The sequence below is a fragment of the Cyanistes caeruleus genome, chromosome 3 (assembly GCF_971803275.1).
Source record: "Cyanistes caeruleus chromosome 3, bCyaCae1.hap1.1, whole genome shotgun sequence".
Taxonomy (NCBI): Eukaryota; Metazoa; Chordata; class Aves; order Passeriformes; family Paridae; genus Cyanistes; species Cyanistes caeruleus.
In genome coordinates, this window is record NC_141703.1 from 86,164,133 (window position 1) to 86,184,745 (window position 20,613).

The window sequence follows — 20,613 nt, forward strand, 5'->3', positions numbered from 1 at the left end:
CCCCTTTGCATCTCAACACTTTCTTCTTCAGCTCCTGCAGCTCCAGAGACCCTTCTAACTCCTCCCTCAACCACACCCCGATGAAAGCCAGCAGGGAATAGATAGGGGTGAATGGGGAGGGAACACACAGGCCAGTCCACATTTCTGTACATCAGGTCAGAGGGCTGCAGAGACAGAGTCTGCGACATAATCTCCCTGTAATCCCAGCACCTGAGAGAGAACCTGGGAGTCATGGACAGGTAAAATGAATGCCTCTAGTTTCTTGCTCATATGAGAAATTAGAGTCTTTCTGTCAGAATTAATTTGCTTTCCTTCTGGTGTTGACCATCCCTTTCTCTTTCCCCATCTGACTCACTGATTGAACTCCCTGCCTGTCCTGCTCTTGCAACTTGCATCTCTGTTTCTCTGTTGTTCTTTCTTTTTGACTGTCTGCCACCTGCACTCTTTTCCCCTTCTGTCATTTATTTTTTGTGGCTATTCTCTGTTCCTTTCATTGTTTTTCTTTTCTAGAAACAAAGGATGATAACAAAAGGATGAACAGTCAGATGCTATCTGCCACTAAAGCACCTCACTCCTCTACTTGCACAGCAATTACTCTATGAGCTTATTATAACTAATCACTCTCCACAATTGCATACTATGCACACACTCAGGGGGCTTCACTCTGATTTCATGAATCTTTATTTGAGGAGAAGATCTCCATTCAGGCTGCTTCTTCAGTGCCCAGGTATAATCACAGCTCCTGTGTCCTTGCTGCTTTCCCTTGAGCTGTTCTATAGCCATAGGAGTTGCATGGGTATCCAGCAGCTTATACCTAACCAAACATCTGCTCAGTTGCTCCACACAACATCTGCTCATTCATTATTCTGTTTGCACCAGCCATATTCTGAAATCCTCCCTGGGGAAAAAAAAACAAACCCTGGGATGGTGAACTCCAGAGGAAAGAGAGATAAAGAACTGATGTTAATGAACATTTCTAGCTGAACAAATTCTTCTGTGATTCAAATCATCTTCAATTTGTTCTGAAACTGAAAAATAATCTAAGTGATCGTATTTTTCTTTTTCTGTGGTTTGGGGTCATTTCTTGTTCTTCACTCTTATTTGCATCCACATGTTACTCTGCAAGGGCAAAAACATTGAACAGAGGAAAAAGGAATGAGATGAGAAAAGGGACAATTAGAAGAAGAATCAGAAACTTTTTAAAGCAAAAGGCTTTGCCCAAAACTTTAAAATATATATATATATATATACACACATACACACATATATACATACATATATACATACATACATATATATATAAATAAATATAGAAGGAAAAGTGGAATTTTCCTTATGTTTTTGATGTGATAAAAAGCATTTTTGCATATGGCTTTTAATGAAACATCAACATAATTGTAATTGTTTTTCACCTGGCTTATATATTTATTCAGCAAGCAATAAATATATTGTGTGTGCCCGGTGCCTCTGCTCTGTTTTCTGCAGTTGTGGCAGAAAACACCTCAGGTAAGTGCTTCACAATCCTCTGTCCTATTGCACCTGTGCAATTCTCTGGGTTTATCTTTTCTGGACAATCTGAGGATCTGCCACCACAGAACAAATCCCCTCTCCAGCATCTCTGTTACGGAGCACAGTCTTTTCCATATCCCTGCAAGAGCACAATTAAGACCTGGAAACCTGTGGTGAACCACTGGTAGATAATTTTATGAGGAGACCAATATGTGTGTGCATGTCTGTGTGTGTGTGTGTTAGGAACACAGAGGTGTTCATTTGTAAGTGTACAAAGGCAGGGAAATAGGGTGAATCTAAGGTGGTAGGAAGTGAGTCAGCTGTAAGTGTGAGAAAGATGATGAAGGACATACAGTGGGCATGGGAAACACGCACACAACAAGGGGTGACAAAATGCAGTGGGATCAGCTCGTGCTCTACTCCTGACACAACCTGCAAGCCCAGCAGAGCAGGACTGCAACAGTGCTTATGGGACAGACCTCCAGGAATGGCCTCAGACTGCTGTTTGGCTTAATGAAATACTTAATGGGAATGCTTTACCTTCCTGAGTGTGTGCAGTCTTCTCTATGGACTTTCTTCTAACAGAAGACGTGCTCGCATGCGATGTGCTTCTGCAAATCCTGTCTGTATAAAGCATGGCAAAACAGAGTATGTGTGTGCTTCCTCTTTCTGTGTGAGCAGGACAGGTATTTTTGTACTGCAGGCTGAGGGAGACAGGGCAGGAAAGAGCTGTTTTCCTGTCTGTGGGACAATCAGGGGAGCAAGGGTGTCTGAGGGAGAATATGTCTGATGCAAGTGAGGAGCAGTAGGGAGTGTCACACAGCCTCGAAGCATGTCACTAGCTAACAAAAGGCAAGAGGATATGCATGACTGTGTGAATGAGTACCTGTGATGCAGTCTGTGATGTGTCAGAGTGTACAAGGGAGAGAAGCTCCTGGAGGAGCAGAGAGGATGCCTCTTAGGTGGTCATTAAGTGCTCTGCAGTGCTCAAACTGTACAGTGGCACTGGCAAACAGATGAAGGGTACCTAGACTCGTGATTTAAATTCTTAACAAACCCCAAACCCCCTTTTCTACACTTCAGTGGAGATCCTCCAGAAAACCCAGCTCAGTATCTCTTAAACTTACCCCATCTTTGTGCTGAACATCAGCCTAACAGTGGGAAAAGACGACAAAGGACGTGATTATTTTTAACCTATTCACTTCTGTTTTGCATTGCTGCGGGGGAGGTGAGTATCTCACCTCAATGAACCCAGCTGTCTGTGTCCCTCCACTCTGCAGTGAGGCTGTTAGATATGGCTCATGACTGCCTTACACCCTCCCTGTGCTCCTGCTGCCTCTCCCCAGCAGGGTCCCTGGGCACGGGAGCAGGCCTATGCCAGTCTTGATGTCTGTCTGTTGTGGAAATGATACTTGTGTCTGGAGAGGTGACAGCATGCCCACCCATTATACATTCCATCAGCTGCTGGATGGCATCTTTCCCTAGTCCTGCACATTTTCAGCTCTGCTCTTCTTTTAGGCAGTGCTTGGAAGACGTTCAGTCCAGTCTTCTCTGGAGAGATTCCAATTTCATCTGTGCCTTGCCCCAGTGGATTTTCAGGGTTTCATATAGCAAAAATAGCATCTCTTGATGACTGAACTCTACACCCTCTCTTCAGAGGTCTTCTCAGATGCCTTCATCCTTCTCCCTTATTGGTGTCCATGTTCTGGATATTTTCAGATGTTTTCACACTCTGCCCAGCCACAGTAGCTGTTTGACTAATCACTATTAATTCACAAACCATTTCCACTCACAAGGTCACCTGCTTCATCCCCAGAGTCACGCCTGCACCCTTTCCCTAGAACATTTCATGCAAATGACTGACACTCTTCTCATACCGAGAGGCTTGGATGTGAAGGGGATATTTTCGGTGCTGAGCCCTCAAGAGAGACGTGGTGAGCTGCTGGCCGTAGGGTGGGGCTAATGTAAATTCTCTTTTGTCTTCTCCTGCAGCATCCTCATGCAAAGGAGGCTCTTCCTCTACAACTTCAGGAACCTGCGCAAGGCCAAGGGCCGGCGTGAAACCTACCTCTGCTATGTTGTGAAGCGCCGGGATAGCGCTACCTCGTGCTCCCTGGACTTCGGATACCTGCGCAACCAGGTACCGGGAACGCCTTGCCATCCCCTCGGGAGGTGCCTGGAGCCCCAGTTTGCCCAGGGCAGCAGGGAGCAGAGGGCTGTGGCAGGAACTCGGGCACAGCTGGGCGCTGTGCTGGCACGCTCCGTTTCAGGGATGCCACCTCTGGGTGAAGCTGTGCTTTGCGCTATCCCTGCGTGTGTTCCCAGCAAGACATCCGCACTCCCTGCTGCTCTAGCAGCCTACCGACCTTCCCGCTTAGCTCCCGCACATCCCGCTTGTGCATCCCTCCACATCGGCGCCCTCCGGGCCTTCTCTAGCCCCTAAGTACCACCGTGCCTTCTCCCCGGTGTGTGCTGACCTAAGGACGCGTCCCGCACCTCGTTTCTCCTCCCTCACGCCCCCTCCTTGTCCCTCTCACACCCGGCTCCCTCCCGCCACCTCACGCCTTGTCCCCGTGTCCCCCGTGTCCCGAAGATGGGCTGCCACGTGGAAGTGCTCTTCCTGCGCTACATCGCAGCCTGGGACCTGGACCCGGGGCGCTGCTACCGAATCACCTGGTTCACCTCCTGGAGCCCCTGCTACGACTGCGCCCAGCACATCGCCAACTTCCTGCGCTCCTACCCCAACCTGACCCTCCGCATCTTCATGGCCCGCCTCTACTTCTGCGAGGACCGCAAGGCAGAGCCCGAGGGGCTGAGGCGCCTGCACAAGGCCGGGGCACAAATTGCCATCATGACCTTCAAAGGTGAGTTGTGCAGGCAAGAAAGAGATGGAGGAGAATGAAGGGGCGTTAGGGAGACCCAGGAGAGGGGGAGGAGGTAGGGCGAGGAACTGGAGAAGGTGATGCAGAGCGTGATGATTTAGTGATCCTAGGAGAGGTCAGTGTCCTATTGAGCACCCTGTAACCCCCCCTATACCTTGCACAGATTATTTCTACTGCTGGAACACATTTGTGGAGAACAGGGAACAGACATTCAAAGGCTGGGAAGGGCTGCATGAAAACTCTGTCCATCTTACCAGGAAACTTCGACGAATCCTCCTGGTAAGGGCCAGTTCTCCTTCTTCTTCCAGTGCCTCTTCCCTCAACTTACTCCTCACTTCCTCACTACAATTCCTCTCTGCTCTTGCTGCTCATCCCTGCCATCTGCCATTTCATTCGCTCATGTGTCTTCATCTTCCACATCCCTTATACCTCTTCCCCCAAGTTTCTTCGTCTCTCCTCGTTCACTTCCCCTTCTTCCACCTCTCATCCCATCTCCTGCCTCATATTCATGGGTTCCTGCTCACTTGACAACTGACCTACCATTTATATTTTGTCCTGCAGCCACTGTATGAAGTAGATGATTTACGAGATGCCTTTAAAATTCTGGGACTTTGAAGTGAAAGTCATCAGCAACCAGAAGACTTCACAAACACTTGTTCTTTGATTTCCAGCTCTCTTCCTTACATCTTTCTCCTCTTCCCTCCTTACATCCCTCTTCCTTCCAGCCCTGTGTCTAGAGATAAGAGAGATAAGACTATCCTTACTTTTTATTTCCAAGGAGAATTAGGCTGATCTTGTGAAGACACCTTCCCCAGGCTCACACCTTATCCATTGCTAACTGGGAATAGCCAGGACTGCAGTGACACTGCCAGAGAGCGATTTGCCTCCCCTCAGTCTCTGCAGAGCTAATCCAGGTGATCCACTGCATGGAGCTCTTGGTTTAGCCTTGCCCATGTGGGAGCAGACAGCCTGCAAAGCTGTTTGTGTGACTGTGTTCCCACTGACCTGCACATTTCCTGAGGGCTTCAGGGAGCATATTTTTTTGACTCCTAGAGCTGCACTACACTCAGCTGCTCTGTGTCCTGCCCTGTGAAATGGTTTATTTATCCTTCTGGATGTTGGTAGGAAGTCGAAAACCATCTCGACTGAAGTGGTACAGCCTGTGTATTAACAGCAAAGCTGGCCAGATACTGGAAAGCTCAGCTGAGAATGTTGAAGTGGGTCCTTGAGAGCCCAGGTAGCTCAGCTTGAAAGCCTCACTTGAAGCCAGCAGGTGTGCCTAAGTGGATTGTGTGCAGAGCACCACAGCTCTCACTGTGTGGAGTGCTCTTCATCCACCGAGCACTTCCCCCTAGACCAGATATGCAAAATTCTCCCTCCCCAGCCAACTGCTTCTGCTGGAGGCACCTTTACAGTCCCACAGTCTTCTGTTTTTCCAAGTCTTCTACTGACCATAATATGGCCAGCAATGTCTAGTTGGTAACTGTACTGAGAGCTGGCCAGAAAAAAGTCCTGGCATACGCAAAGCTCTTTAGCCTGTAAATAGGTATCTTCTGTAGGGGCGAAAATCAAACCATCCTCCTGCCTGGCAATCACTCTGTTTCCACTAGGGGACCCCACTAGCTCCTGATGTGGTCTTTACAAGTCTTTACAAGACTGTCTTTACACAGTCTTTACAAGCTGGAGGTAAGGGTTCATAGTACATGCCTGCTCACCACCACCTTACCACCACCTAAATTATAGCTGGACTGCCCTCTCCAGTCTAACCTCTTGAGGCTTTGACTAAGGCTAAGTGCATCCCACACTCTGAGTGTGCTCTGTCATTTCCTTCATGATGGCTGCAAGTTCTCTGCTCAGTCCTGCTCCTCCTTCTGGGTAAGGCTGGAGGCTCCTCAGGACACCTCTGGTGCTAGGCCAGATTCAGGACAGCAGAGAGCCCTGCTCTCTGCTAGGAGAGGTCACAACCAGCCAGGTGTGTCACAACCTTCCTACAACTTCAGGCTTCCAAGGCACTCTCAGCTTGAGGAATTTCGACCAGGAATAGAAATAAGAGTCCTTTGCAAAGAATTAATTTGCAAGCATGGTGTTGTATATTTGTTTCATATGGTGCATATTATTTATATAAATAAAAGTCTTACAAACAAGCATCTGGTTTTGTCATTTTTTTTGGTATCATGTGGGTGAAGGAGGAAAATTGGATACAAAGGATTGATGTATCATCTCTTCTTTCTGATTTCTGGAGGCACAACTTGGAAATATTAAACTGTTGTCATACTTTTACTTGTAGCTTTGAAGTTATTGACAGTGTCACCCAACAGATCAAGGCAGATAAATTGTTCAAGTACTTTGGAAATACTACCAAAAATCTCTGAAGTTATTTGAGATGCTTCTTTCCTTGATGGCCAGCCTATTCTGCCCATTCATGACTCATAATTGGCCACAATGGACACAGAAGGGCTGACCCAATGTGCTTCACAAAAGAAGAGGAGAAGCAAAGATGTATAAAGAATCATTGTCTTTCAAATTCTGGTATTGGCCTGTACAACAGCATTGTGCTTCTCAGTGAAATTGTTAGGAAAAAATTATCATTTTCTTAAAAAGGAGCTGAGATACTGGCTTTTGTTTAAGTTTTGACTAACACTGAGTTGAAGATACTTGTTGAAACATGACAACAAGTGACACTGTACAGGAGGAAAAAATACAATGAGTAAATGCAAAGAATCATGAACTACATTAAGAATACATCCTATGTTTATATTCTTCTTAACGTAAATTTGATTAAGTACAGAGTGGACTCTAGAATTAATCCACGTGATTCAGCTATAGGAATTTAGCTATTTTGCTATGGAGATTGTTTTAACTGTACTTTTTCTGTTCACAAATACCAATTCATATTGTTTGTTACAAGATATCCTTTAATTTGGCTTTCTAAATTAATTCAACCTCAAACACTTTAGGTGTCTCTGCCAAGAATAACTCCCTGGAGGGTGGCTGTTATGGAGCAACGCTACTTTTTTAGCCTAAGATGTTTTTCTTGCTTTGTGGACTGTGCATATAGTGAACATTTCACTGCTGATTATATATTTTTGAGGACCACTTATCTTTACAGCCTTATGGAGACTGTGGGTGTGCTGTTCTAGGTGTCTCTCTCCTTTATATGCGCCTGGACAAAATCTAAGCTCTCAAGGGGAGTGTGGCAAATACACCTCTGGCCCAGGCTGCCTGAGCTGTGGGAAATGGGGGCTTGTGATTTCTGGGAGGGCATTTCCTCCCCAGACTGTGGGGAGCAGCCAGAGCAGGGGCTTGGTGCTGGCAAGTCTCACTTGATCAACACTCCATGGTTTGCAGCAATGAACAAGGCACAGGCACATGCAGGTAGCTGTAGAGGATCGGTCCTTGATAACAGAGGAAACAGGACAAACGGGATGGAATGGTGACTGGTGTGGACAGCTCTGCATGGCTGCCATCTCCTGGTGCACAGGGGTGTCTGGCATCCTGCTGAGGGTGTTGCCTTGGAGGGATGTTGATCCATGCTGCAAACAGCTCCCAAAGTGTGCCTCTCAACAACCCCCAGAACATGTCCACAGAAGAGCAGGACACTGACATCATTCCCACAGCTGCACACAGCAACACTCCAGGTCTGAACACAGTGTCCTTGGATTTTGCAATAATAAGAAACAGATCACCATTAAACAATGCAAAGACACACTCCTGACCCTTACAAACACAAGCATGTCTTCTCCCTCCTTGCTTTCTCTTCCTTGCCTGCATGCTTGTACTTGGAAATCAGGATAGAAAGGGGTTTCAGGGTCATGGAATCTGGTCCCTTGCTACTTGTCCCTTCAGGGGGTTTTCAGCCTAGATGTATTTGTGTCCAACATTGTCTTTGGGTACATTTTTCTACTCTCCCTGATGCTGACCCTTTAGCATTCCTGTGAGCAGAAATGTCATTATTTCATCATATATATATTAAATATTCACAGTGATGGAAGTCAGATTTGGTTCACAGAAGAAACATGAAGGGATTTGGCAGAGAAGAGACCCCTTGTTCAGACAACGTGAGCAATGATGAGCAGTCTTTGCTGGGGAAGAAGAAAGTGGGTTGCTGCAAGAGCAGAGGTCATAGTGGATGAGAAGGCACCAAAGGGTGGTAAATATTCTGAAGGCTGCCTTTGGCTTTTAAACCTCTCATACACTTCTGTCTTAGGCAGGTTTCCCCTCAGGCTTCCAAACCCACATCAGATATGGCTAAAACTCTGTCACTGTTGCTGCTGTTGCACCCAAGTTCCAGCGCAGGGAGGGTGTTGATGGCTCCTCACTATAACCTTGTCCTTAATTCACACTTCAGAACTATCCCACTCTACAAGCTGGCACAATGTTTTTACCAGTCCAGAGGGCCAGAAGACGATGAGAGCAGACCAGCTGCCTTCTGTGGTTACCTTTAAAAGCTACCAGGGTGGTAGACCCACCTCTAGGCTCTCACATGTCAGTAGGGACACAGCAGGGATACAGCAGAATGCAAATTCACTCTGGCAGATAAAACTGGTGTGAAAAACTTCACTGGGCTTACTTGGAACTGGCAAGCTTCCAAAAAGACTGGAGAAAGTTTGTCCTCCTGCCTTCAGCGGGAAAGGGCTGAGCCCTGGCCATGGATGGTCATGGACTCTGCTAAACTATACTAAACTGCATGTTGATCAAGTGATTTGATTGCTCCCTGAGAAAACGAAGAGTAAACAATATAATGTCCAGAAAGAGAGCATGTGGAATCCAGTATGAGGCCCTGGACAGACGGAAGAAAATTTTAGCTGTGCTATACATTGCTTGGAGTTGTTTTATTTGACTAACGTGGGAGACACGCCCCAGCCAGCTGTGCTCAGACTTAGATAAACTCTCATACTGAGGGAACTGGAGCTGCTTCCTCAGCCTGCAGCTTTTCTGGCTGTCTCAATGGTCTGCTAAACATCTGGAGATTTTGGCATGGCCAAAGGACGCTATAAGCATTCCATTAATCAATTGGAAGAGATAGGCACAGTTCCCACCAGCCCCTGCTTTGTTTTTCGAGTTATCATTTGTGCATGTTGTGGATCCCAGCATCAGCATATATCCCAGTGGGATCACACAGTGGGCCCCCTGCTTGAAGAGGTTGGGAATCATGACACATGGAGCTTCCCACAAGATTCATTCAGATGATCTACATTATTTGCTGTTCAAATTCAAAACTGCTGCAAGACCCAAAACACCTGAATCTTCTTTTTGCCTTCTGCCAGTAGAGAGAGCTCAGAGTTTTCAGTATCTCCTACTTCACCATTCCACTCCATGTTTCCAGCTGGAAAAGCTGAGACTTTTTACTTTGTTTCCACAGTTTGCAATGAGCAGCTATGTCTCCCGAGTGTGGAATTACAAGGCAAGGTTGTGTACCAAGGAGCTGAACAAGAAAATCAAAGTTTCCACAGTGTTGACATATTCCCTTTTATTACACTGGTTTTACAGTCATTAATAAAGTTTACACTCATAAATAAAACCTTAAAATGAAGTATTATTACAGTATTACATAAATACTGTAATAGCATGAAATATTTTCTGAAACATATACATGTGTATCCTCATAAGAAATTCTGAAAGCAAGAATGCATGGCTGGTTAGCTCTTTGGAACAGATCAGAGCATGAAAAATGTTACATGCTGGCCTCCCAAGAGGGCACTTGCAGAATCTGACTGCAGAATCTGCAGACGTGGAAGGCCTGATTATGGGGCATGGTCTCCATCCCCACTGGACTCTCAGGAAGCTCTCTAAAGACCAGAGTGTCCTGGGTGCCTGGCTGCATCATCCAAACTTCCTGATGGCTTCTCATGCGTTCCTTCTGTTCTGTTCAATCTTCTGTTCTGTTAGCAATGCCCAGCCAGTGATCAGAGTCTTCTCTGGTGGCAGCAAGAAACTTATCAAGGCTGCAGAAGAAAAGACAGCCAGGGACTGGCTTTTCTGGTCTTGTATTGATGCACAAACTGAGCTTGAAAGCATGGTGGTGATGCTCATTAGCACTCAGTTTGACAGAAGTGGAGGAAGCCCCTATAAGGAAGGAAAAAACCCCCAAAAATGTTAAAAATTAGATTAAACCAAAAGCTTAAGCTGTTTCTTCAGCATGATAATTTGAAAATAAAGCATCTGCTCTAAGAGATTACTCTGATCCTCCTTCAGCATGCTAGATAATCTCCCTCAGCATACATTTTTTCCAGACAACAGGGTAGCACCTCGTAATTTACTATGCCATGTATGCCATTCCCAGAAATATAGACCATTTAGAAAGAGAAGCATTTAAAAGGTGGCAACTTGCATAGCTAGATGCAGGGGAAGTGGAGTTGGATCCTGTTGAAAGGCAGATTTCTGGAGGGGTTAGAAAGGCCCCCACAGAGGTTTCTAGTACCACACCATGTTTGCAGCATGGCTAACTCCAAGGCTGGATCTGGCAGCTCAGAGGAAAGTTCTCAGTGTCTTCAGGGATGGAGGTGACAGCTTCTCTGTGCTCCAGTACAGCACCATTGCCAGGAGAGACTTTTTCCTTCTATCCTGTTGGAATTTCCCTCATTGCAGCTGGTGTGTGTTACCTTGTTTTCTCTCTGTGCATCACTGAGGAGAGTTTGGCTCAGTACGTAGTGGAAAACCGCATTTGGCCTTTATGTAGTGGAAAACTGCAGCTGGATCCCACTTAGCCACCTTCTCTATAGGTCTAGGAAAGCCTGTTTGCTCAGCCTCTCCTTGTAGGGCAAGTGCCCCAGCCCTTTGCAGTGGTAATCCAGCAAATCCCCTCTGGTTCCTCTGTCTCTTTCTTCTGCCAGGGAGGCCAGGGCTTGATGCAACCAACAGTGTGTATTTCTCTGGAGCACTTGCCTGGAACCCACTCACCTCATTACACCTCCGTGTAATTAGTAAAACAGGGTAGGATGTTCAAAAGGGTTGAGCACAAAGACATTCCCATTCCTTGGGGTTGGTATTTAGTTAGAACTATTGATGATGGGCCCTATTCACCTTCATTTGAGGGGTGTCTTGTGTTTAGCTGAGACAGCAGAGCAGTTGAGCTCTGATTTCTAGCAGGCTTTCCAGCCAGCACGACCCTGCAGAAACCATCAATCCCTGGTTGGGACAGGCAATTTGTTAGCTGGCTCTTTAAAACCAAGACCTGAAGGGCAGATTCCCCTTGTACTGCTGTACAGGGAGCCGTGCTGAGCCAGCAGCAGTCTGTCAGCACTCACAGGCATTCAGCAGACAGCTCTGCTCAGCTCCCGGCAGGCATCGCACCCTGCGCTTGATTGTGCGCAAGCTGCTAAATTATTTAATCATCTCAGGCATTAGGAGACTCAGAAAGGCTGAAAGCCAAGGGGAAGATGTCTCCTAAACCATTACAGTGCATAAAGTACTTTGTTAGATCAGCTGATTGACTGGATATTTCTACTGACTGTGTATCCTGTCACCTGAATATCTTACTCAGACAAGAAATGGAAAGGTCAGGTCTTGAGGTACTGAAAGTCCTATGTAAGGTTTGGGGTGGATGGAACTGAAATTAAGTGTAATGTGTACCCTTTCCTCAGCCAGAAATAAAACAAGACATTCATAGTATCCTACAAAGACATTAGTTTTGTGTCTGTGACTCAAAAAAAGTTTCTGCCAGCAGTTTTGTGCATCCCTTCCTCCGCCTCCTGCCATCCATTCTGCACAGAAGGACTGCTCAAGCAAGAACTGGCTTGCCCCTCAAAGGGTGGCTGAGCCCCACAGCTAACTCCAGTTTTAGTCTTCTCTCCTGTTCAGTAAACCAGCTCCTCTTTCTGATTAGGATATCAGTACAAATAACTTCTACAGTTGTATGGATTGCAAGAAAAAGGGAAAGCAGATTTTGGTCTGCTTTCTTATTTTATCTTATATTATCATATATTGATACTCTTATCTGTAAAATCTGATCCTGAAGGTAAATTCACCTATCTGGGCTTTTGAATTTGCTCACTTAAGACACTTAACTAAAATCCATGGCCCTGTCCTGAGAGGCAAAAAAATATTTTTTCATGATTACATGATTACATGATTTTTCATGATTACAAAATCATGATTACAGAGCTGAAGGAGCTTTTGGGGTCAAACAGCTCTGGTAAGCTGCAAGCTAATGAACTGGTAGCTGATTCATGAGAAGGGTGAAAATAATGTTCCCTTTCCTTACTTAAAATCTGAGAGTATGCTGAATCTCTTCTCTGCCCATGGCCACAAAGTCACAATGTAGCAGCATGGTCCTTGGCAATCTCTTGCCTGCTTGGCTCTCTGCTTACGCAGCTTTGAGCTCATGCTTATTTTTCCTACTATCATTTCTGCTAACACCATTGCTGGGATCATCCAAACCTCCTTTTCCTTGGATTTTTTGCATTTATTTTGAGTCTTGGTGTTTTCTTCAGGTGTCTACTAACCAAAAAGATATGAAAGAGCTCTATGTTATTCAGAAAGAAGTAGATGTGATGTTCAGCGACGTTCTGGGACTCATAATATTCTTCTCCAGGTTGGTATGCAACAAAATTCCTCCAGCAGTAACTGTAATCTAAGAAGAGAGATACCCAGTCACCCTTGATGAAAGGATGCCCAGCTCTTCATTAACATGTCAGTGAGTAATTTGTTTCTCAGTAAGAATACAATAAAGGACAAAGATATTCATACAAGGGGTACACAAATAACTACACAAATAAGTTAGTGGAAAGGGGAACCAAAACTCTACAGAGTAGCAATACATCTAAAAATGAATTGCCAGAGAGAGAAATTGATCATTCTGGTGGCTTGAGCAGCCCTTATCACAAATAGCACACTGTGGCATAAAGCCAAGAGAGACGGAATCAGCAAGTGGCAGGAGTGAAAAGGGAAGTGGGACATGCAGTCAGAGCTGGTCAGTCTCTCCTTTTGGCAGCCTTGTGCTTGAGAGCACAGTTTGGTATGACAAGTTGCTTCAATCACGAATCTGTCTGACCTATCCCAATGATCAGGGAAAACATGGAGTGAACACTCTAACATTTAGCAGTTTCATATTGATCTGAGTGTTGATAGGATGATCAGAGCTTCTGTCAATGCTCTGGTGCTATAACCCCAGAGACAGTACCCCCAATATAAGCAATGTCCTTTGAGATTACATTTGACCTGGTGGGTTTTGTAGCTCCACACTCCAGTGGTAAGCATCCACACAGCTGTGTGAGGTTCGTCTCTTCAAATATACATTCCTTTTTGTGAGCTGCTTGTCTGGACTGCTTTTACACCCAAACATTACCAGGCAAGCAAGATACACACACAAAAAGGCACACGTGCAAAACACGTCTTCTGTGATAAATCATCTGAAAGTATCCTTTAGACAAGTTTCCTTCTCTGTTCCAGCTACCAAGGGAAACCAATTACTTGATGCAGGTGTCAAGCTGATCTGTCTGCGTATTCTAGGAGGGACAGGCTCTGTCTTGCCCAGGATTTTACAATGCATATAAACAAGGTGTGGATATCTAGAGAAACTTCCAACCATCCATGTTTGGATTTGGCAAGAGGAAATGACCATGCTGGTCTTGCTGCTGGGGGAGAAATAAAGCAGAAGAGAGTGCCATTTTTGCACTCACTAGTCCTCCCCAAAGCCTATCATCACCTATGTTACACACTAAGAGTGCACATAATCCCAGAACTTTCAATCCACACTTAGACAAGGAGTAGCTGGGTTACCTCCAAGATCCATGATACGTATAGGAACTCCATTCATCATCAGGTTGCGGAGACCTTGGCGGTTCCGGACATCGAGGTGCCTGAACAGCTTGGCTGCATATATTTCCAAGGTTACCCTAGGGTGTGACCTCAGGAACTCCAGAATCCTTTCGGAGCAGTTTCCACAGGGACTAGTTGAAAGGAACCAGGTGATGGAGCAAGGAGCTTGTGGCCTGCCATTGAAAGGATTTTCCAAGAAGTTGACTTCAGCGTGTCGTTCGTGATTGTTCGAGCACCAGTTCCTCCAGATGGAACCATTTCTCCACCTGATTTCATACAGCAGGTACACCGCTCCTCCGTTCCGGGTAGGCGAATAATTTCTTTTGAAGTCTCCTGGCTGCATCATCCACCTGCAGAAGAGTACCAGCAGCACTGTGATCCCAGCATTTCAATGATGTTTGGTCCCATTGTGCACTGCCTACTCTCAGTATCAGCCAGGACTCCCACTCCCAGCTTTGCCCATCAGAAACCAGCAGCTTGAAGAATGTTGCAATTTAGCAATCTAAATCTGGAATTTGGTGAAAACTTCGGAACACTCCCAGCACCTCCTTGAGAACTGTTGGGTGGGTAAGCAACCCCATCACCACTCAGAGATCAGCAGCTGTCAAAGCAGTAAGGCAACTGGAAAGGAAGATTGAGGAATGGGATAGTAAGAATAAAACAAGGCACAAGGCTGTCTCTGGAAATTGCCACATAGTTCAGGCATCAGTGAGCAACAGAGCTACATCTCTTACCCTTGGTTGTTTCCTCTGGGTAAGGGACCTGTGTAGACAAAGGTTTGTGAGTCACTGAGGATAGCAGGTCAGAAAACAAAATTTCTTGTACACTTTCTGTCCAGACCCCTTTCAGTCTATACACCCCCTGTCAAATCTCTTTTCTCTAAAATGATTCAAAAAGTAATTACTGCACAGCAGGATAGGCTCTCTGGAATGCAGGAGATGTGGATTCCTACCTGAGAGTTGAACTTGATGGTTATTTAAACTATATTGCACATGAACCCTTGTTCAGTTTAGCACATTATGATTGATTGTGTAAACACTCAAGTTTAAATTCCCTGATTTCAGCAGTACTGCATCTGTCTTTCTCTGACTAATCAAAGAGCAGAATCAAATGGCTTATCCCTTTAAAACTTCCAAACCACTTCTACAAGATAGGTAAAGCTTGAGCCATTTTCTCATTGGTACTCATAATCTAGACAAAAACATTTCTGTAAGTGACTTCCCATCTGTAACTCTCTAAAAAACCTAAAAAAAAAAATCAGTGCCAAGGAAAAAAATATCGGTACAGAAAGGAGGGCAACAAATACATACTGGGTAGCAATGCAGACCTGCCTGATTATACATCATTTATCTTCCACAGTGGCAAGCAACTTTGACCCTGTGACTTATTCATGTCTCTAAACCCTTCCCAGCTGAGGTTCTAGAGAAAAACAATTGCAGCTGATCAAGGCTACTTATTTATTTTGTAAAAATCCAACAGAAAACTCTAGGAACCATCATTTTACTTCAAAAAATAATCTATTTATTTTTAAAAACTTTTAAGTGTATATAAAATAAAAATAATTAATTTTAGTTTTAGTTTTTATGTATTATACATCATATAATAAAGATTTCTTTTAAAATTTACTTAGAATTAAGATACTAAAGGCATTTTATTGCAGCTTATCTCTTGAAGATGAGAAATTATTAATTATACAGAGTAAAATTCCATTTTAACAGGAAGAAAATAGTTTTCCGCATCAACAGGGACACGATCAACTCTTTGCACAGCCTTATTACCCTGATTCTTTAAGAAGAATATTCTAGTTATATTCCACAATGAAAATAAAATAGATGAATAAGCTAACTAAATTGCTCCATTCTTAAATGCCTTTGAGATCTCTCTTCACAGTAAAAGTTCTTTTGGATTTTGAATTCTTCCTGCCATACCAAGGTTAACATAATTATATTAATATTTTGAAGCTGGACCTAAGACTCAAGATATGGTGATGTATTCAAAGACATAACACACATACCCACGTCTGCCACCTGTGCATCCACTTGCCAGCAAAACACATTTGTGTCTACACTCCAGTCCTTTAGATACAACTACAGTAAATATCTATACTTGAATATGGAGAAATAGGCCTGCCTTTCACATAAATGTACTTACATCTGCCAGCAGCCATGGGTATTTCTGGATTTGTGTGTTGCTTCCTGGGAGACGAGTGTGCCTTTATAAATCTTATATTAATTTCAGTTTCTATTCCTGAATCAGAATACTATCAGATCTTCCGGACTTATTCATGTTGCTCAGCATTTCCTTATGCTGACTTTCTTCACGCTTACTTGCACTATCCAACTGGCTGAAGCTGAAAGCAAGCCCCTGGCAGCAAAGAACTGCAAATGGGGGTGATCCCACACAGAAATTTAGTACAAGGTTGCCTTCCAGAAGCTGGACTTAACAGGCGAGCCACTTTTTGCAGTGCAGGCAAAAATTACATTTCTTTTTAAACTCTGGCTTCAGAACAGAAAAGCAAATCTTCTCTAGTCACCCGAATGCAACAAGAGGGAAAATCTTCTACAAAAATGGCATCAAGCCACATAGCTGTGGCATAGCATGTCACTTTTGTGACGCCCACATGCCACAAGGAAGTTGAACAGTGCCCAATGGAAAGAGGTAAACAGAAGACATCGCATGCAAAACCTGTGAGTCTGTGGAACTCCAGCAGGTGGTGGTGGTTACTGCCATTTCCCTTCATGGACTTCTGGGGAGTTCCTAGGAGAACTCAAACCCCCTTGAGCCTGAGTTCTCACATGATCAAGGAAGACACTCCATGTGTGTGAGCACTGAGCTGTGGTCAGTGACTGGGCAGCTGCTCTCAGACTAACTCTAAGTAAGTTTCCCAGCATCCAGGAGAGCTTTGGCAGTGGACACCTTATTGTGAGGGAACATCCAGGTATTTTTGAAATACCACAACTGAGAAGAACTCTGTACTCATGTGGACACTCTGAGAGCAAGACCTGAGCCACCTGCCGAGTATCTACAGAAGCTGTTGGTCATGGTATCAGTTCACTGATGTAAATAGGCATTTTCCAGTGCCCTGATAAATCTGCTCAGCATTATGGATTGGGCATCACCTTACTGTGATCAGCTCTGTCACTCTCACAAGTGAGATGCAGCAAAAGAATATTTCCCATTTAACCTGAAAAATTACTGAAACAATGCCAGTTTCTAGTGAGAAGCTCTCCTCTGTCTGACACACCCAAAACTGGCTCGCAGAGAATAGGGGTTACAAAAGAATTCTTCACAAGGCTTAGGTAAAATCAGTCAGTCACTCACAGTTTCTTCTGGTTTTGTGACACAATTATTTTTGGCCTCATGCACGATGTATAGATTGCCTTCCTTGGTGCCAAGCCAGATGTGGGATTTTAAAGCTAAGGGAGTGATTAATTTGTATTCTCTGCAGCAAGCTCTCAGTATTATATTGTCAAAAAGTATTCACTTTCCTGCCAGGGCAGGAAAAACCCCAGAAGTGTACATGAATGGTGTAGTTCAGAGGGAGAAGGGATTCAGGCACTGGCAGGGCTCTGCCAAGGAGAAGACTGCTTGTGGCAGGTCATCAGGCAGTGCCAACACAGAGTCTGCCCTCGGGGCCTCCTCTGCTGCAAGGTCACTCCTCACTTCCCAGCACAGAATGGTTCCCTGCTGGCTGCACTGTTTCCTGCCACAGAAGGGTTAAAGGGAGCAACTCAAACACTCAGAGGCTGTTGAAAGAAAAACGTGATTGACTAATGTGGTTTTGAGTTCCTGGGCGTGATTCTCGGTGAGAGCAGGAATGCTTTGGTGCTGTAGTACCCCTTTCACTGCCCTGTCCTTACAGTACATATTTGCAAATAAGCAGGTGTGAATTAGGCTTAGAGATGATTAGCCTGATCTGCAAGGAATGGTTTGATTAGCAGCAGTAGTTCCTGACAGAAAACCAGCAATGTGCCACAGAAAGCGGAGAAAGAAAAATGACCAAGCAAGGAATCAGCAATGCAACCTTTTCAGGTGTCTTCAGGAAGCTAAATGTCCTGCATGAGATGGTGGAAAGCAAAAATATAAAAAATAAATAAAAATTAGAAATATTGCTCTGTTACCCTAACGTGAAAAGACTAATCCCTTCCAAATTCGGTAGTTGCTTTAACCCTAATCAGTAAGACAAGGTTGCCACACAAGTGAATTTTCATACTTCTAGAAGAATTTGCACATTCTGTTTCTGGGAACCACGTTCTTCAGTCAGGAGGAGGATGAGGACCTCGAGAAGGAGCACACAGCTAGGTGGGAAACCTGTTCCTTGGTATTTATGAGCAATCAGCAATAATCCAGGATCCCTTTAAATTGCTATGTGTCTGTAGCAAGGATTATCTATATAGGTGGAGTCTTGTATTATTCAAATAACTGTGGCAAAAAATTTTATTCCACTTCTCACACAGTCAATTATGTCCCCTTACAGAAGCTGCTTAAGGTAATGTAAGAGATAAATGTGGTGGTGGTTCATGATGCTGAGCTATTGGTAATATCTGAATATATCTCAACCACTCCACCAAAAGGATTTTTTTAATAACCACCACCCTCACATGCATTCCCTCATGAACCTGCATGTGTTTTGGAGGAACATACACAGCAAAGACTACATAGAATGGTGGACAGACACTTACTTATAGCTCCTTTGACCTTCATGAGAATATTCCCTGTGGTGGTAGTAGAGCACCATGCTGTGTACACACGACCAGGTTCACCAGGAAAAATAATCTAGAAGCTTCACAGTTTCTTCAGATCATTTTACAAAGGGCCTCCAGGATGCACACTAAGTGATAGAGAGGTGGACAGAGCATCAGGGAGCTAGGTCCCCCCAGAGTCTCCCAGGAAAGAGCTTGCAGCAAAACAGGTCTGCAGCATCACTATTACAGAAGTGTTGTCTGCTGAGGTACCACTCCCTTTTCTCAAGCATCTTTTTGCTTATCTGACACTCGAAACACAAGATGTGGGTCTAGTAACAAATCTGGACGGAGACAGAGTCCTAGAAATTGAAATATATGGAAGAAATTAGGAAAGATGGACAGGTTAGAGAAGAAAGAGAAGCAAAGAAGGAAAGTTAAATCAGACATCAAAGAAGAAAAAAAGGGACAAGGTTTGAATCAGATAAGATCCAAATTTGCAAATCTCTGAGATTTTACAGATACTGAGCTTTTTATTCTCTGGCTGAATGATCTATTGGAAAGAGGTGAGAATCACCAAGTGGAAGTCTGGAAGCAAAGAGAAAGGTTAAATTTAAATGTGACAAAAGCCTGGGGCTTATGCCACAGATGCTTAAGTCTCAACCTCCACTTACAGGCTGCCTCCTGGACTTAATTTGAAATGGTAAATCCGGTGTTAGTTGAAGTGTTCTGCTGCTGACACATTTGACAGTAAATGGAAAATCCACTGAATGTGTACTTAGATTTAATGGAGTTTTCTCAGTAGGTATCTATATTTGTATGGAAAGAAAAACCACACAGAGCCTTCTGAGGTTTATTCTGTGACCTCCACATTTAAAAAAGGCTAAAACATGCTTATGTATGAACCTCTATGTATGAATTCACACTCATGAAGATACTTATGGATACATATATGTGTATGCGCAATAATGCAATAATACATACAAAAACAAGCTTGTAGATACACGATTACATCTCCTTGGCAGCCTATTACTTTGCAACTCTGATAAGCACACCGACCCATGGCTCTTTTATCTCTCCCAGTACCTTTGCTTTTATTTTCTCTGTAGGCTGCACAGCGGTACCATACTTTACCGAGACTCTTACTCAGCCTCCATATGTGGAAACCGAAGCATAAGAGACTAAGATAACTGGTGGCACCCTGCCACTGCTGGGTGAGCTTTATGAGGCTGACTCTGAACAGTGAAGTGGAATGGCAGCCAGCCACAAGGACGTGCAGGCAGAGCTCTGATCCACAAAGTGAAAAATAATTGGCTAGTGGGAAGAACTTAATCTGTGTGCTTACTTTGGTAACGAAACATCCTGATATCCTTGTAATATAATTCTTTCACATTAACTGGTGAGGTTGTAGAAATCAGAATTTCCCAGCTCACTAACAATACTTCATGAGGAGTCTGTGTGAAAAGAAAAAGCTGCAAGTGAACATATCTGTATTTTGGAATATGTTTTTCTACTCTAAGCAGTCCGTCTATGTTATTCTCACTCTACTTTGAGTCACAGAAGTTCTATATATTTATCTTTCTGATTTGGCTTCACTTCTATGTCTTTGTTTCAATGCACAGATTTTGTCAAAGCATGAAGCAGAAAAGTTAAGTACCCCAAACCCTGTGAGGATTAGTGTCCATGCTCTGCTTGAGAGCCTGAGTCAGTCTTCACACAACCAGCAGAGCTTAAATATGAAGGGGACCACATAACCAGGTGGACTTTGCTTGAGAGAAGCT

General features: G+C 44.3%; 2 protein-coding genes across 4 annotated transcripts; one reads left to right on the top strand and one right to left on the bottom strand.

Moving 5' to 3' along the window:
* The first annotated feature begins 126 nt into the window (after positions 1-126).
* On the top strand, positions 127-6,535 carry AICDA (activation induced cytidine deaminase). Its single transcript, XM_023922444.2, has 5 exons — positions 127-239; positions 3,502-3,649; positions 4,103-4,373; positions 4,555-4,670; positions 4,953-6,535. Exons 1-5 carry the CDS (start codon positions 232-234, stop codon positions 5,004-5,006), a joined length of 597 nt encoding a protein of 198 aa, XP_023778212.1. The 5' UTR covers positions 127-231; the 3' UTR covers positions 5,007-6,535.
* Positions 6,536-9,841: 3,306 nt separating this feature from the next.
* LOC111925855 (C->U-editing enzyme APOBEC-1-like) lies at positions 9,842-19,315 on the bottom strand. Of its 3 annotated transcripts, XM_023922460.2 has the most exons (5): positions 16,302-16,855; positions 14,885-14,912; positions 14,112-14,500; positions 12,836-12,963; positions 9,842-10,457 (listed from the first exon to the last, which is right to left on the bottom strand). In XM_023922460.2, exons 1-5 carry the CDS (start codon positions 16,315-16,317, stop codon positions 10,431-10,433), a joined length of 588 nt encoding a protein of 195 aa, XP_023778228.2. In that variant the 5' UTR covers positions 16,318-16,855; the 3' UTR covers positions 9,842-10,430. The 3 variants fall into 3 exon arrangements, with proteins under 3 accessions (XP_023778228.2, XP_086738574.1, XP_023778221.2); XM_086882448.1 differs by lacking the exon at positions 14,885-14,912 and having other exon boundaries at positions 16,302-19,315; XM_023922453.2 differs by lacking the exon at positions 12,836-12,963 and having other exon boundaries at positions 16,302-16,858.
* Positions 19,316-20,613: the final 1,298 nt, after the last annotated feature.

What these genes read in the sequence shown, in the direction of transcription:
- LOC111925855 (XM_023922453.2), bottom strand. An exon ending in CCCAGAGGAAACAACCAAGG is followed by an intron (nt 14,501 to 14,884) that starts GTAAGAGATGTA and finishes ACTCTTCTGCAG; the next exon opens with GTGGATGATGCAGCCAGGAG. An exon ending in ACGTATCATGGATCTTGGAG is followed by an intron (nt 10,458 to 14,111) that starts GTAACCCAGCTA and finishes CCTTCCTTATAG; the next exon opens with GGGCTTCCTCCACTTCTGTC.
- AICDA (XM_023922444.2), top strand. An exon ending in TGCCATCATGACCTTCAAAG is followed by an intron (nt 4,374 to 4,554) that starts GTGAGTTGTGCA and finishes TACCTTGCACAG; the next exon opens with ATTATTTCTACTGCTGGAAC. An exon ending in AACTTCGACGAATCCTCCTG is followed by an intron (nt 4,671 to 4,952) that starts GTAAGGGCCAGT and finishes TTTGTCCTGCAG; the next exon opens with CCACTGTATGAAGTAGATGA.